Below are 17,634 nucleotides of genomic sequence, written 5' to 3' on the forward strand. Positions count from 1 at the left end.
AGATCCGTGGATCTTTCCTAGCTATAAGCCAAGAGCAGCTCCCCTCGCCAGCTACTGTTGTCCCCAAGAGAAGGCCTTGAAAGGTGCATCCAGGACGAGCAGACCGGGAAGCAGCTGCCCACAGGCCACAGAAGAAACGTGGTGGACAGAGGTCCCAGACTGTCTCGCTGTGGCAAGTTCGGGTGGAGGGATGCCCTGGTCCCGGTAGAGGTGGCTGAGAGTGGGGCCTGCGGTCCTCTCTCTCTGGAGCCCTCCCCTCTTCCTTCCTTCCTCTCTGGGTAGCTGTCTATCTCTCCTTTCTCCCCCTTCCTTTTCTTCTTTACAAATAAAGCGTCTTCCCAGGGGTCCAGGGAGATGGCTAGTACAATAAGCACTTCCCTGGCAAGCCAAGAGCCTGAGTTCAATCCCCGGTGTCTTCCTTATATTGATCTTTATTACCCTCCCTTTTTTTCTGGTCTTTTTGAGGCAGGGTCTCGCTTCGCAGTTCAGCCTGGCCTTGCGTTCACTGGCTGGTCTCAAGACTCACAAGGGTGCTGCAGCCTCGGCCTCCTGAGTGTTTAGCCCCCTACATTTTATTTGGGCTGGTTTATAATCCCGCCGGGCTGCACCACCAGCAGAGCTGAGGTGTTGGTCCTGGGTGCAACAACTTTATCAAGTTATGCTTTTCGGCACTTGGTTGCATAACGATGAAATTGTTGTCACACTTAGATTCTTCCCAGTTATGTTTCTTACTTCCCCCGTGTTGTCTAGCTTCTCAGGCAAATACTAGACACAGCCCAGGCCCTGACGACTGTCTGCCCATTTAAATGCCAGGTTGCGGCCTGATGTCCATTTGAGGTAGACTGCATTCACCTCGCTGAGAGGGCGCCTGCAGGTTCAGGCTGACAACGGCGAGCCCCTGCGGCTCTGTCTGCGGCCTGGGGAGACGGCCCCTGCCCCGCTGTGCTACGCTGCTGTTTCATTTCCTCACTTCCCCTTTCCTTAGAATGACACACGTGCATGGGCTCAGTGCCGAGGGACTCAGCTCCCCGGGGACAGGCCACCGCCAAGGAAAGGAGCAGTGCTCCCAAATGGGATGCTGTGCACGTCGAGACTTTCAGGCCCCCAAATCTATGGTGGATTACTATGGCAGGTCTGTCCCACTTTTTATGACTTTTGTGTCTGTTCACAGCATCCTTAAAAGTTCTTTATTTCCATCTACTTTTTTCTTCAGTTTGTAACTCAGTCTTACTGCTATTTGTCCAGACAACTTTCTGTTACACAAGCTCTTCACAAAGTTTTTCTGTTATGTAATTCATTAGTTCCATCTTCATCTTATATTTCTACCTATCTTCTGTTTCATTTAAATGGTAATTTTTATATCCTCAGGTTGAAAATGTAATTTGCACCGTTTCTGGTCTGATACTAAGACACTGAAGAGCATCCACTCTTTTGAAACACACACTCACGTTTCCCAAGCTGTCGTTCCTGCTGTGACCCATGTGGGCACTGAAGAGTCCACAGCCTGGGAGGCCTTGACGTGGCCCTGGGGCCTCACAGCAGCAGGCAGCTCTGGCTTGGACCTATTCCTTATCCATAGCCGCTGTCCTGCTGCACCTGTCTGCTGACAGGGAAGAGGACTCTGGGGTCTCGGGACGAGGCCCTAATCCTATGCATGTCTGCACCAAACTCCCTCAGAATGCCGCACGTGGCCGTCAGGACCGCAGAATGTTGGCCGGACACACATCTTCACAGTCCTTCTGCAACTGTTTTATTTTTTTAATGAGGCTGAATATTCTTATGCATATTTATTTTTAAAATGTATATTTCTTTTAAAAATTACAATTATTTTCCCAATGTTTAGTTAACTGAGGAAAATTCCTTTGTAAACTGAATTTTTTTCTTTGTAACGTAGAGGACCACTGAATTTGGGTTATCAGGTTGAAGTGCATTTCTCTTTCTCAAATTTATCTTTTGATTTTAAAACTTTATCTATATAAAATTTATATTTTATACTATTATTTTCTCTTTTCTCACTTAAATTTTATTCCGCTGTAATTTTCCCCAAACAGCACAGAGAACAAGCTTTCTTTAGTCATTTGAAATGCTACCATTATTTTTTTACCTTACTTGAATTTTTATGTACATATAAATGTGAATATATGCAATTTTGTTGATGTTTTTTAAATAACTCATCACATTTTATATATCCTTTAGGTATCTTTTTATTTTTATTTTTTGAGACAAGGTCTCTCTCTGTAGTTCAGACTATCTTTTGTTGCAGCAGTTGGGGATTGAACTTGGGACTCTATGTTTGCCAGGCAGGTGTTTGTGCCACTGAGCTATATCCCCAGTCCTCAGTTCAGGCTATCTTTGAGTTCCCTATAGGCCACGCTGGCCTTGAGCTCCTGGCAGTCCGCTGTCTCAGCCTCCCAAGTGTGGGTTTATAGGCGCACACCACCACAGTCAGCTAGACTTATTATTATTATTTTTTTAATAAGGATTTTCTGGTTACAAAGTCATCTATAGTTGAGGTTTAAACTTTTTCTTTTTGGAGAACAAATTCCTCGTGACCCTAAAGGTGTCCATTTGAGGACTGAACGGTGTAGCTGGAGTAGTCACTTCTGTGAAAATTATCTGTAACTCTGAGTTGTCTTAGCTGCCTTCGGAGTCTACTTAATGGAGGAATGACCTCATGTCCTGCAGCTACGGGCCACGCCTTCAGGGGGCTGTCCTCATGTCCTGCAGCTACGGGCCACACCTTCAGGGGGCTGACCTCATGTCCTGCAGCTACGGGCCATGCCTTCAGGGGGCCATGCCTTCAGGGGGCTGCCCTGGTGTCCCTGGACTCACTGTACAAAACATGCGCACAGACTGCGTGACTGACTGCCTGATGTCTGTTTTTTTCTACCTTCTACCCAGAGACAGTGGGAAGCTGCATGTTAAATGAGTTCCTTTTCACAGGAAGCAGGCATTCCTGGAAGTCTAGGGACCTTATTAGTGATTTTCTTAACAGGTCTTTCATTGACCTCAGGAAAACCCTAAGAGAATGAGTTGCTTTGAACTCTCTTAGACCTACAGGTTATACTGGTCACGGGGCAAAGCTGCTTTGCCACGGCCTGAGCCAGACAGAAGGGTTTTTCTTCCCTCATCCACACCGAAACGTGGCAGAGCAGGAGTTCTCAGGGAACATGTGAGGCGGCAAGCTGGCCACAGTGCGCATCCTTTTCAAAGCCAGACAGAATCACAAGTTGCTGTCCATTTTTCCCTGCTAGGGAGGTTTCATGTATTTCTCCTCTAAGAAGAGATTTTCTGCATACTTTGGAAACTGATTTAATTTTATGCAATCTTGGATTTCTTCTGAAGGGATGCTACTTGGTGTATTCTTTCTTTTGATCAATTATTCTGGCTTTAAAACTTTGCCTTAGCACTGTGTTGGCCCTGGCTTATTCAACTTGCTTTGACGTCTTCTCTTGTGTGAATACACCATTTGCTACATGTTTATCTACTAAGGATCATTTACGTGCTTCTCAGTGTTGTATTATTAAGCACTTTTAAGAACACTGTGTAGGAGATCCAGTGGCCAGAAATCCAACACATCACGTCTCAAGATGCACGCTGGAGAGATCTTTGACTCTTGTGGGAGACCCACTGTGGAAGTTGACCTTACACCTCCAAAGGTCTCTTCCGAGCTGCTGCACGCAGTGGGACCTCCACCGGCATCTACGAGGCCTTGGAGCTGCATGACAATGACAAGATCCGCTACCCAGGCAAGGGTGTGTTAAATAAAACTATTGCAGCTGTCCTGGTTAGCAAGAAACTGAAGGTCGTGGAGCAGGAGAAGATAGACGAGCTGATGAGCGAGATGGACGGGACTGAGAATCAATCCAAGTTTGGAGTGAATGCCATCCTGGGAGTGTCTTTTGCAGTGTGCAAGGCCAGCACTGTGGAGAAGGGGGTGCCCCTGTGCCGAGACACTGCAGACCTGGCAGGCAACCCCGAGGTCATCTTGCATGTCCCTGCCTTCAGCGTGATCAATGGTGGCTTGCACACCATCAACAAGCTGGCCGTGCAGGAGTTCATGATCTTGCCTGTGGGCGCAGCCAGCTCTTAAGGAGGTCATGGGCTTTGGGGCCAAGGCCTACCACAACCTGAAGAATGTCATCAAGGAGACGTGCGGCAAGGATGCCACCAACGTGGGCGATGAGAGTGGCTTCACATCCAACATCCTGGAGAATAAGGAAGCCCTGGAGTTGTTAAAGACTGCCATCGGGAAGGCCGGCTACTTGGACAAGGGGGTCATCGGCATGGATGTGGCCGCGTCCGAGTTCTTCAGGTCTAGGAAGTACGACCTGGACTTCAAGTCTCCTGATGACCCCAGTAGATACATCTCATCCTATCAGCGACCTCTACAAGTCCTTCATCAAGGCCCACCCAGTGGTGTCCATCAAGTACCCCTTCGACCAGGATGACTGGGGCCACTGCCGGCATCCAGGTGGTGGGCGATGACCTCACAGTGACCAACCCCAAGCGCATCACCACGACTGTGAATGAGAAGGCCTGTGAGTGCCTGCTGTTCAAAGTCAACCAGATCAGCTCAGTGACCAGGTCCCTGCAGGCATGCAAGCTGGCACAGTCCAATGGCTAGGGAGTCATGGGGTCCCTCTGGCCAGGGGAGACAGAAGACACCTTCATGGCTGACCTGGGGGTGGGACTCAGCACGGGGAAGATCAAGACTGGCACGCCCGCCAATCTGAGTGCCTGGCCAAGTGCAGCCAGATCCTCAGAATCGAGGAGGAGTTGGGTAGCAAGGCCAAGTTCGCTGGCCGAAACTTCAGAAATCCCCTGTGCAAATAGGCTGCACAGGCTCATGCCCAGGCCTCGGGCCCAGGTAGGTAGGTTCCCTCCTGCCACTGCTCCTGTAGATGCCATCAGGCCGCCTGGAGCCCATGACCCCAGCTGTGATCATCGTGCTTGTCACCTTGTGTCCCACCGCATCTGGAGCCCTGTGTGCACCCTAGACCAGGTTCCCAGTGATTCTGTTGTAAAATAAATCTTGGTGCCCAGGGAAAAAGAAGAACACTTTTGCATGGAAGATGGATATGGACCATGGGCATCGCCCTACTGCCCTGGACTCCTGGTTGTCAGGGGAAACAACTACTCCTGAGTGAGAGCTGGGCCTCATCAAAGCCCTTTTCTCCTCCTCCGAGACACAGGTGTAAGCGTCTGCAAATGGCGTCTCACGTGGGTGTCCAGCCTTTCATCTCACCGGGCTGCACTATGTGAAGATGAACTGGTTTGGCTGTATATGAAATGTATAATATAGGTCATACAAGTAAAAAAATACTTCTCTTACTTTAAAATGTTTACTATAAGAGAGGATAACAGAAACACAACATCTGACCTCGACTTGTGGAGATAATGCTTCAAAGTCTGCTTCCACAGAAGTAGCTGAAATCTCAGTGCATTCGCAAGGTACTTGTTGAAAACCTTCCGATCTGATTTTACCCTTCATGGCTTCACCTGGAAAACAGTGCAGCGCGGTGTCCGCCCCTTGGAGTAATCCATTTGCACCAAAGCAGAAAAATATCATCCAAATCACGAACTATTCTCAGAGTCTGCAGCTTCGGAAAGCCACATCAGTGGCTGTCCGCAATCACACGTGGCCTGCAGGTGGGATGTCCCAGAGGCCTCTGCTCCAGTCCTGCAGTGTGTCCCCCCACACCTCTGGCCCCAGCTGCTGTGGTTCTCTCCTGAGATGCCCTGGAAACTACAGCAGACATTCGTGTCCATTTGCTTTCTGGTCACTGAAACTCAAAACACATGACTGGGAGGAGAAAAATGCAATTTGCTCATGGGTGAAGTCCACAGTCAGTGGAGAGACAAGAGGGTGGAAGGTGAGAGAGCAAAAGCATGGGGTGGCAGTTTATGGAGACTGTGACCCGGAGCAGGGAAACAGCAGACGGGAAAAGGAGAGGACCAGGTACAGTGTGTCACATACCACGCACCAGCAGGCCACGTGCATCTATGCTGCTGGGCGTTTCCAAGCCAAGATGAGCATATTCAGCGTTCCAGCGGCTTCTTTGGCCAGAGGTGGTCGCCTGTGTGTTACACAGCCACTTCCCCGCTGTTCCTGGTAGCTCGCTTGGGGACGCTTCTTTCTCTGTCATTCTCCCCCCCACCCAGGGTTCCCAAACTCCCCAAGCAGTGAACTGGGGTCACACTCTAACCTGGTTTGCTTCTGCAGAAATCCAGTCTCTCATGGTGGGGAACATCACGTGCTTTCCCCAGCTTCCCACTCCTGAAGAGAGCCATGTTTATGCCACGCGACACATCCCATCTTGCTGGGTTTGTTTGCTGACATTCTGTGGGTGAGCTCCGTGCCTGCTGTCATGAGTTAGGCTGGCCTAAAGCTGCCCCTCTTCAATATCTTGGCAGGCAACATGCCCTGAGCCTCAGAAAATGAACTGGAAAGCACAACTGACCTTCCTGTTCACTGCCATAGCTGGTAAGTGACGGGCTGGGACTCCTTGGGCGTGCAGAGACACGTGCAGCCCTCCAGGGCCTGCACTCTGGGCAAAGCCCAAGGAGCGCAAGCATGGTCAGCCTTCTGGGCTTCTTTCTGCAGGCCTGTTGTGGGAGCTGGCCAGGCAGACTGCTTGTGGCTCAGACCTGGACACTAATGCAGCCTAGCAGACAGAAGAGAGAGGGGCACTTGGTCCTGCCTGGCATAATAAAGCCCTTTTTAAAAAATATTCTAATTTTAATGAAGTGCAAACTGTTTGATCACGAAGGTGCACAGTCCAGCCTGGCCCGCCCCAGGACACAGCCTGCATCAGCACGGGCAGCCGCACCGCATTTAGTCTTGCTCCGGTGACCCTGGCCAAGCCTCTGTTGCCCTCTGCGCCATCTGAGAAAGGGGTCGTCTCACCTTATCTCTGGCAGTGCTGCTGCTGTTCCATTTCCTGCAGGGATAAAGTATTCCATGCGGAAGAAGGCCCTCGGCCAGCTCCCAGCCCCTCCCTGCCTTGTAGGACAGAGAACCTTCAGTCCCTCATACTGTCCACTTCGCCGATCTCTTAGGAGCCAGGGAGATAGCTGCAGATGGGGACATGGTCCGTGGGCCCCGCTGACCCTGGGAGACATCCCGTTCGCCACCTGTCCCCCACATACTTGACTAGGGCTCCCCAGGGCCCCAGATGCAGCTCTCATTCCGAGCTGTTGTCTGAGTACACCACTGGGGCAGGCATCTGCCTTGCTTGGGGAGTCTCTGAGGGCTTCCTTGGGAGAGCTGGGGGGAAGGGTGCACACTCGCCCGTGAGCTGACTTCACGGGGACCGACGCTCTCTCTGCGAGGTGGGTGCACAGGCCTGCGAGCTGACCCTGAAAGTTGGGAGACAGTGCTATGGTGGCTCAAGGTTCAGATTTCAGGAACGGAGGGCTTTTCTTGCTACACCATACAGTGTGGCTTCGAGAGTCGTCTTCCTGCTTCTTCACTGGAGGTCGAGTCATCCACCCTGAAACTGGGCCCAATGGCAATGAAGCACTAGGGCGTCCACACCTCCTTTTGCTTCCCTCGGGCAGTGCTCGGTGTGACCCCTTACTCCAGTACGGCAGCCACTTTCCAGGGAACTTCTCCGTGCCTGGAAGGAGGGCAGGTCTTCACCCCACTGCCTCCCTGGCTGCGACTAATCTCCAGATAGGAAGGGGGTTCAGAGAAGGCAAAGCCCCCAGAGAAAGACCAAACCTACAGCAGAACAGAAAGCCTCAGACATGGAAAGCAGCTCCACGCTGCCCAAGACAGCTGCTGTGGCACAGAGGGCGAAAGGCTCTTTGCTCATCCGGCTCGTCTTCAGTTTCCAGTTCTTGGCAACACGAGAATTCAGAACTCGAGGAAGCCTTTGATGCTACATATTTGCATCATGTTCCTCTTTTGTGTCATGCTTTAGAATAAAATGCACCTCTGACTTCCTCAGCTTGCAGCTGTAAAATTAATTTAATGCAGTGACAAACATGACCGAAAAGAAAAAAATATGAACAACATGCAAAACATTACATTACATTTACAAAGTAAGGGCAAGTACTGTTTGGGAAGATAAAATACTCCAGTATTCCTTATATTTAACACAATTTCTGAGCCCACATAGTAGACACTTTGTATTATGCTTAATTTCCTTTCTCAGTTGGGGGATAGAGGTAGCAGTTTTTTAAAATAGTGTGTAGTCAACTTTTACTAGGCCTTGTTTACCTCAAAATGATTTTATTTCTTTAACAGTGAAAACATAATCTAAGTATAAAATCAATCTATCATGATTCCTTCCCTTGAAATTCTGTCCCTTGAATTCACTGACTTCTGGGATTTGTATTGTGGAGCTTTTGAATGTGTCACGCTGTACCTTTTCCCCTGCACCTTTTTAGTCACCGTGTTTCTGACTGGCGTGTGGGGGTCGCCTCTGCACCCCAGCCTCTGCATATCCCCTGAACGTGCAGCAGACTGTGGCTCCCCGAGGGTGTCCTGCCAGCCTTCTGTGGGCTGGGGGCCTGCTTGGACCGTGTGCCCTTGCACCCACCCACCCACCCACCCACGCTGACGAGAACCCTGGGAGCCGGTCGTTTGCAGTCCAGGAAGCGCTTGTGGCTTCCCTTTGCCGGTCCATGCTGCCCGCTTTACCCTCTGGGCTTGGGAAACGCTAACAAAGGCCGCCAGGGGCAGAGACACGCATGAGGGCATGGCGACAGTTCCTCCACTCCTGAAGGTGGCTGCTGGGTGACTGAGGCGCAGGTGGCAAGGGCTGGTGGAGGAGCTGCCACAGCACAGCTCACGCCCGGGGCGGAGCAGTCCAGCGAAGGTCCTGCCCCACGCGCGACCATGCTTCCAGGGAGGCAGCCGCTTTCCAGGGAACTTCTCCATGCCTGCAAGGAGGACAGGTCCTCGTCCCCACTGACTGGACGTCCCTTTCCTCAGTGAGCAGCTCCAGAAATGAAGCCACTTGGGCTTCCTGTTTGAATTTATGTGCACACAGCTTCGTAGCTGCAGTCTCGATTCCGAGCCACACTAGTTATGTATTAGCTCAGAAAGAGTGCATTTTCCTTATAATGACCTCTTGTAACAAACCAGCACTAACTCATACGCGACAGTTTGTCTTTCACATAGGGTCAGTGCGGGGCCACTTGTTTGAACAGCAGCTGCGCGTCCTCTTGAAGACTCCCATGAGCGTCTCGGCCAGAATCCACCAAGCATCGCTCCATGCCTGTTATTCCACACTACAGCACATTTAAAAGCCACTTTTCCTGGGTTTAAAAATATTGTCGTGTGTGTGTGTGTGTGTGTGTGTGTGTGTTGTCCTAATAGAGTTCCCTGAAAACATCTTGCTTCCAAGAAATTTGAGGCTAACAACATGTAGGTCAGGTCTTCATATCTAAGTCTTCCTTTCCCAGGCCAGCCAATGAGCAGTAAACCGTTTTCAGAATCAATTACTGTGCAGGAGCATCTCCGTTAGGCAAATGCACGTACGTGCAGCACAGACATGCAGCTGCCTGGGACCCTCCGGGACGCTCCCATCTCTTCTACGGAAGGCTATGAGATCTGCACGTATCGTACACACATTAGACTGTGTTCATCACGTCATCTCAAGACCACTGATGACCTCTAGTGCAGGGCAAGCATCACAGAAAGGGCCACAACACTGGCTTAGGGTTCATGGGCGCGGAACTGCTACTGGAAGGTCACCGGGCTTAGAGGCTCCACCAAGCTTACTGACTAATCTAGATTAAGAGCCTCTGCCTTGGGGAAATTTGCCTTACTCCACCCTCAGGTACTTTCATTTGCATTTGTAAGTAGTTGATACATCAGAGAGAGACAGAGAGACAGAGAGAGACAGAGACAGTGACAGAGACACAGAGAGAGAGAGACAGAGAACTAAGAACAAAGAACAAGGAAAGGCTCTGGCTTGAACTCAAGTAACCAATTTCAACTTTCAATGATTCTGTCTTCTGAAAGATGTCGCAAAACCTTGGAAACAGGCTGAGAAGCCAGATCAATTATATTTAGTCTTTATTCATTCCCATAGTCATAACATACAGTCACCACTCCAGGGCCAGAACATCAAGCGCAAACCTAGATGCTCTCCTTCATGTGTCACCACTTCCATTCTCGCACGTACGCCTCCACGCCATTTCTCTGAGCTTGCGCGGACACACGGCATGCTGTGTCTGCTCGCAGAGCGGCTTGCACCGGGCAGCACGCTGGCCAGCAGGAGGCATTGTCCGGGCACCGGCACAGTGAGTCTCGTGAGTGCTCTTCTGCTTCCGCCTCCAGCCCTGTCCCGGTGAAATGCCGACTGAGGTGCCAGTCCGTCCACTCAGCACGGAGGCCCTCACCTCCTGAGCTCGAGTGGACGCCTGCGACAGGGCACATTTTCCCAGCTGGACTGAATCCAGGCAGAATTCTGATGCTTTAACGTACTCGATCCTTTGAGCCGAGACAGTTGAGGATGACAGTTATCTTACTATACTAGGCATTTAAAGGTATTAATCTTTGAAAGAAAATACATTCCTAGGTTAATAAAATAGCGCAATCAAAACCTTTATTTATTTTTCTCATTAGACCAAAACAATAAATCAAATGAACAAGAAAAATGGCAAGAAATAAATGCAGCATGAAACATTCTTTCTCAGAAGAGAATGTCAAGAATATTATGAAAATATGCACTCCGCTACAAGCGAGTGGCAGCAGCCAGCGCATCTGCCTCTGCGCCAGGGAGGCCTCCACCCCCGCCAGGCGCAGGCCCGGAGGATGCCCGTGCGGGCCAGCGCTCGGCTTCTCGCAGAAAGGAAGCAGAGCGCTCTCTGGAAGGACAGCGAGCCAGCTGCCCCCTCCGGGCCCCCTCAGTGTACTCACGACACACGAATACTTCTGTCTTTCTCGGCCAGAGTAACACACAGGTTCCACATAAAATAGCCTGAATGATCATAAAGCCAGAAACAGGGTGAGACGCTGCAGTCCTAATTTGCCACCTCGTGACACTGAATGAACATCTTCGGGAGGAGATCTGCAGCCATCATTTGCATACTGTATTTAGCCAACAACCAAATTTTAATTTTTAATTAGGAGACATTAAAATATAATTAGCAGCAAATAACAGAATGGCAAAGCTACAAAAATCCACACAGGTCAAAGGAAGCAGCATATTTTAGCCATAGCAAGAAAGGTTTTCCTATGAACGCAGGCACCGAGGGCTCCGACTCCCCTCCCACATCGGCCTGGAGGCAGACTTTCTAGCGCTGACAGGCACAAGACTGCCAGCGTGTTCTCCCCCAGGAGAGCCCTCTGACATCAGCGAACACCAGATGTAAAGGAACATGGCAAATTCCAACATAGCATACACACAACAAAATTAATCCATTTATCAGGGACGAGCAGAGTTCTGAACATGTACTTTCAGTAGTAAGCAGAGGACAACAGAGACCATCTGAGGCTGCCAAGCTGCGAAGCTGAAGGCCCCACTACGAGGTACACAGCACACATGGGTTACGATGAAAAGCAAACGCTTTGTCAAAAGAAGTTGGTTGGTGGCCCAACACAGAGATATCCGTACGTATATATCTGTATACAGAATGATAAGAATTGGCTCGCATGAGGCTCAGAGTCTGTCTACTTTGAAGTTATAGCACATGTACTATAAGCAATTTACAGAATTCGTGAGGTCTGCATGTACAAGAATTGCCAAATGAATTAAAATACATCGAAACATACAGCACTCAAAGTGTAGTCACAGAGACCTCCCACGACGGACAGGGACTGGCCGCGAGCAGGGCTCCCCACTGTGGATCCAGAGCTGGGATCGGGAAAAGAGGAAAAAAATCCAGGAAAAAGGTGGAAAAAAAACCTTCCAGTGATCACTCCTTGAGACAGGCCTCCTTGCTCACTCGCAGCCTTGACGACCGTGTCCCTGCCCCGGAAGGGCGCGGTCAGATGACGGTTTCTGTCCTGCCGACCAGGCTCCTGCTGGCTTCCTGCGCTGGTAGTGGGCCGTTTGGGAGGAACTCAGTGGCATCCACAGTAAGAGCCGTGATGCGATGCCTTGGCCAGCCCCTGAGCAGTCAGAGCGGTGGTGATGTTATCCGCCGAAAGAAAAGGGGAAAAACAGGTCCTGCTATAGGAAAGGTCCTACCGCGGCACACTAGTGCTCTTGGAATGAAAGATCAGCGACTGGCCAAACAAAACATTAGGAACGAAGCGTGGGATAGCCTCCGCCTTTACGCTTCCGAAGCAGGAGCTCCTGGTGTAGGTAACTATAGTACAGAGGGTGCTGAGTGGTGCTTGGAGTTTAGGGTCAACTTTGCTGTCCGCTCCGTAGGTATTACAGGCGATTTGCTCTTTGCTTTAAGAAGAGAAAGTGATATTGGAAAAAAGTCAGCACTTTAGATTAAAGCAAAGCACCCTTCACAAAGCCACAAACAAGAAGCAGGACAGAAAGTCCATGGCTTGTAGCTATCCTCGCACCTGCGGAAGAAGTTATAAGATATTCGCTCATCTTGAAGATTTCCAACGCTCCTTATTACGCTGTTTTAAACACACACACATATAATATTTAATTAGCTCGCCCGCTTGGCTCTGCTGCTCATGAATGTCTTGGCATGCACTGCAAACAACAACACATACAGAGTATTTCAGTCCCGGGACGTGCTGGGGTCTGTTTTCAGACAATGCCGTCGCCCCGCGGGCCGCCGCAGCGCTGGGAGGCGCAGATCCCAAGGTGCGTGCCTCAGCGGCTCCCTGGAGAGCATTCCCTACAGCCAGCCACGCGGCTGCCCTGAATGGGTGCGGCAACACAGGCTCCGTGGGAGGGCTGCGGCGACAGGGCTGCGGGACAGCCGGCCCTCTCCTCCAGTGCCGGCCGGGCGGGCGGGGGCGGCACTTCCGGAGGAGGCCGGGCTCCGTCCCTAACATTCGGACCCAGGAAGCGTCTTTGCTATCAATGAAATATCCGTGCTTCTCTGAAGAGAACCCAAAAGGTAAACTAACGGAGAAAGCAAAGCTAGGTACCAGGAAGCAGGGCAACAAACCTGGGGAAAGGAGGCCCTGCCCAGGAGGAGCAGAGTCAGGACGGGAGGGGACCCGGACAGGCGCGTGCTCAGGTCAGCTCTTCCGGCTGCACCTCCTGCATCCCAGTAAGATTAAAAATGAAGAGAAAAGGACCTCCAAGACTGGGAAAGGGTATCCTTAAACGCTACTTCGACTCTTTCTTCATATATCCTATCCAATCATGACATACTAAATGTTTTATTAGTGAAGGAATGTGATGAGACGCAAAGTGTGTTTTTCTCAGCCTTAGTGGGAGAATGGTTAAAAAGGCTAGAATGGGGGACTGGGGAGATGGCTCAGTGGAATAAGCGCTTCCCTGGCAAGCGCAAGGGTCTGAGTTCAATCCCCATTTCTGAAAAAAATAAAAAAAGGTAGAATGGGGAAATGGGTATTTTCAATATTAAGCTAAATCAGGCTTGGCTCTACAATGGCACTGGCAAAAATTCACCTCTCTGGAGTCCACTGTAGGGGAAATCCAGGAGGTCTGCCTTCCTGTCTTTCCATCAGGCCGTGTGATGGTGGTCAGTGTCTGGCCCTTGGAGGGGGGCTGTTTGTGTCCACAGTGCTCACAAGAGCCGGGAAGCGAGGGACTGAGAGCCCGGCGAGTGGGTCTGGAGTGAGCCTGAGTCCAAGCCGGGCAGGTGCTCAGTGGCACAAGGGCGACCGCTCTGCCCTGACAACAGTCCTGCCGGGAAGGGACGGTCCCTGCCAGCCCTTAGCACGGGCAATCTAAGACTAAGCACATGTTTCGCCGAGGCTTCAGAGAGAGGCTCTGGGACAGGCAATCATTTGATGGGAAAATTTTTAGAAGAAGGCAACAAAATGATGCCACTTATTCCTAAATAGCCAGAGCACTAGACCTGACACCAGGTATGTGTGGTGTGAAATAAACGCTTAGAAAGTGCTGGAGTAGGAAAGCGAGTGCCTGCTTTCAAAACCGCTTTGTGCACACTGCCTTTGGTCAGGCCGGGCCCTGCCCACCCACCCCGTCAGATCCCAGGGCTGCTGTCTCCGGTCCCTGGGCTTCCTCTCCCCCATCAGCTGGTGCAAGTTAAAGCAGAATTCACACGTGCTTGAACTGGAAGAAGCCCAGCTTCACACTCTTCAGAATTTTCTGAGGCCACCCAAGCGCCGAGCTGCCTCCAGAGTGCAGGCCACAACTGAGGGGCACTTTTTGTCTCAGACTGTAATCATTCATGTGCTCCAGGGTAAGATTTACTAGCACATTTTTAATTATATGAAATTTACTTCTTTTGGGACAAGTGTAATTTTCCCGCATGTGGTATATTTCAAAGCCAATCCGCATAGTCATCAAATCACTGACTGGTTCTCTTTGCTTTCTGATTTTTATTTATGTCTTTCTGTTTTCATTTTCAGAACCAGGGATTGAACCTACAGCATTATTTTGAATCAGGGGCTCAGTGCATCATTTACATCATCCAGGCAGGACTTAAACTTGGGACCTTCTGCTTCCACTTCCCGAAGAGCTAGAATCACGGCCTGTGCAGCTGCCTCCTGCTGTCCGTCTTTAGTTCCATCTTCCCCGGAGCTCTCACAGATTGTAGGGGACTGAGACTACAGAGACCAGAAGGCAAGCCAAGAGTCGCCTGCTTTAAGGAAGTCATGATAGCTGCTGAGTTTCCTCCATCTTATCCTAGGTGCAGCCTTTTCAAAGTTAGAAGACACAGTAAATGCTAAAAAACAGCACCAGAACTTGGTCTTCCCTGTCCTGTTTTTTGACAAGAAAGGCACAACATCACAAAACCATTCTGGCTGTCAGCATTCCTTCCTGTTTTGAACGACCCCCTGCCCAGGTGAGCCTGAGACCAGCTCAGCTCCAGCGGTGCCCAGCACTGACCGTGTCCACTCCTCGGGTGGTGGGCAGCCCCGTGTGCCCCGGATGTCAGCATCTGCCTGCTCTGTCTGCACTCTGGGCATCCCTGGCACCTGGGCCGTGTCCACCATGGTCTGTGCTTCCCACGGGAGGCAAGGACGGGGAGTGTCAGGGGTTCATCATTACAATCCTAATCTAAACAAGGCCTTCATGGTTTTTAAACTTTTTCCCCCAATGTAAAATAGAAGCAAGGAAGTGCAGGGGGCCACACCCAGGTGGAGAGCGGCCCTCCACCCCTTGGCCATGTCTCTGTGAGTCAGCAGAGGTGTCTTTTCTGTTTCATGAACAGCAAAGGAGAACTGTGACACCTTAGAAATGAAGATGCCGAGCTTCCGTCTCTCCGCCTGGCCCTGCTCGCGGTATGAGCGTAGGCGCTGGGACCCAGGACTTGCCACTGAGCTGCACACCGCTATTTTTTATTTTAAGAGAAGGTCTTGCTAAGTCACTAAGCTGCTTGGCCTGGGCTTGAACTTGGATCCTCCTGTCTCAGCTGCCCAAGAGGGCTGGGATGCCAGGGTGCGCAGCCCAACCCCATGCCCCTGGCCGCCCTAGTCCTCTGGCACAGCCTGTCAGGGACTTGCCCTTACGGGAGGCAGACCCTGAGCACTGCAAAAGACACCAGGGCCCAAGGAAAGGTGAGGCGACTGCTTGCAGCTCAGAGAGTGGAAGACAGTTTAGGGTGCCAGGGAAAGCCCCAGCACAGAATATGTTTATTTAATTCAAAAACCAGCCTAGAGTTAAGACCACCTAAGCAAGTTATCCCACGTACACTTCACAGCTCTTAAAGTAGCCATTTCCCGTGGCTCTGACCCTCTGCGGATGTGTCCTGCTGCTCTCGGGACAGCTTTTCTCAGACAGACGGGGACGCGTCTCACGCAGGTGTCTGTCAGCAGTTTCCTGCACGGCACAGAAGGCTTTTCCTCGGCTTCCTATTTGAGTTCCTTGTGGAGCCACATGGAACAACAAGCAAGGAAGACAACAGTCTCCCCGCGGCTCCCTAGTCTGACTGCAGAATCCTTCTCCTGGAAAGGGAAGAATAAGAGAGACTGGCCACAGCCAGACCCAAGACGGGGCCTTCCAGCCCCGCGACAGAGGGCTCTCATAATCCCTCTGACTGTGGAAGAGCTCGACCTACGCAGAGCTGAGGTTCCCGTACAGCCTGCAGAGTGCCGGCCTGGGACACGCTGCTCCTAGAGGCGCCAGCTCAGGAGCGCAGGTGGCTGTCGGAGAAAACGGGAGCCAACTTCTAATGCAAGTTTTATTCAGGCTTCCACATCCTACATGTCTGAAGAAGAGGAAAGGTCAAATAATAGGACGATTTTGCCCCATAATTTTTTGAGAAGAATAGCTTCATATTAGAATTCTTAAGGATCCAGTGCCAGTTTCTTCCTGAAATCCAGTTTTAAAAGGAGACATGCCTCATTTTGTGTTGCTACCTAAACTGCACAGTTTACTGTGCCCGCCATGCTGGCAACAGCTGCTTGAACTCCCTTTCCTGCTTTCCTCTGGTCAGCGAATTTACAGATCTACTCTAGTTATGGGGCCTCTTCCTGTCTCTGAGGACCCACAGCACAAGGCTTAAGTGGCAAGGCTCGGAGCGACACCGACCCTCTGCTTCTGCAGGGCCCCCACTGCCAGCACCCAGCGGATCGGAAGCCCTTGGAAGGCTCCTCCCATCACTGCCTGGTCTCCGGTGATTCTCCCAGCCTTCCACACAAACTGAGGCCACACAGAAGGCTGAAAATTATGGTGGAAGCTCTGACAAGGGAACTGCCACAAGTGCCTGGACTGGTAAGGACCTGGAGGCCAGAGAGCTTAAGTAGGCCTTCTCAGCTCGTGGGGTGCAGGGGAGCTCACACTCCGATGTTGGGTGGACTGCAGAGCCAGAATGCTTCAGGCTGCTTTGTGCCCTGAAGCCCTCTGTCCACCCTCCCAGGCCAGAAAATGATCCCTGCTCAGTTCCGCCCGGTAAGAATGAAGGAATCGAGAAATCAAACCCGTCAAATCCAAAGACCCAGTCTGAACACGGGGATCTGAAATCAATACACACGTCTCCAATGGAGACATACAAAGAGCACATATATATCTGAAAAACTGTTGAACATAACTGGCTATTCAAGAGATGCAAATTAGAACCACATGACCTTCTGCTGCTCCCCAGGAAGGGTGGCTGCTGCCAGCGAGTCAGCCGGCAACATGCTGGAGGGGACTCGGCAAGGAAGGAACCCTTCTCCGCTGCTGGTTAAGCGCACACTGGTATAAGCACTGTGGAAATCAGTGTGGAGGTTCCTCCAGGACCCAGGACTGCAGGTCCCACCCCGGCCAGGTCCCCCCTTCTGGGCTGCACAGAAAGAACGGAAGGCAGGAGAGAGCTCTGGCAGGGAACCCTTGAGGAGGGACGCTTGCCCTTGGTGGGCAGGGGAGCTTCTCCCCCTTTCCCTGGCGTGGTTGTTACACTGATGGCACCCAGCCACGCCGAAATGGGCCACGGCTTGGAGAAGTGTGTGCAAGTTGAGGACGAGCTGAACGAGGCCACAGGCCAGTGCTCCTGGGCCCAGGACAGCCCTTGGGCAAGGGGACTGCAGGACAGAAGGCGTGCCCTACCCAGAAGCCTTATGTGGGCATCGGGCAGCACCCTGTGCACCAGGGCAAGGAGGGAAGGGGCAGGGCACAG

The 17,634-nt window shown here is 51.3% G+C and overlaps 1 protein-coding gene and 1 pseudogene across 2 annotated transcripts in view; one reads left to right on the top strand and one right to left on the bottom strand.

Moving 5' to 3' along the window:
- The first annotated feature begins 3,820 nt into the window (after positions 1-3,820).
- On the top strand, positions 3,821-4,836 carry LOC101577155 (annotated as a pseudogene).
- A 5,201-nt stretch (positions 4,837-10,037) lies between these two features.
- The window catches only part of Vstm2a (V-set and transmembrane domain containing 2A), a 22,778-nt gene continuing 15,181 nt past the window's right edge, over positions 10,038-17,634 (bottom strand). The window contains exon 5 of one of the 2 annotated variants that reach the window (XM_023706915.1): positions 10,038-12,073. In XM_023706915.1, the coding sequence (XP_023562683.1) occupies positions 11,904-12,073 (170 nt within the window). In that variant the 3' untranslated portion in view covers positions 10,038-11,903. Of the gene's footprint in view, positions 12,363-17,634 lie in introns of both variants that reach the window. The other variant, XM_023706916.1, reaches the window with a different exon arrangement.

The sequence above is a fragment of the Octodon degus genome, unplaced genomic scaffold, assembly GCF_000260255.1.
Source record: "Octodon degus isolate 3935 unplaced genomic scaffold, OctDeg1.0 scaffold00275, whole genome shotgun sequence".
Taxonomy (NCBI): domain Eukaryota; kingdom Metazoa; phylum Chordata; class Mammalia; order Rodentia; family Octodontidae; genus Octodon; species Octodon degus.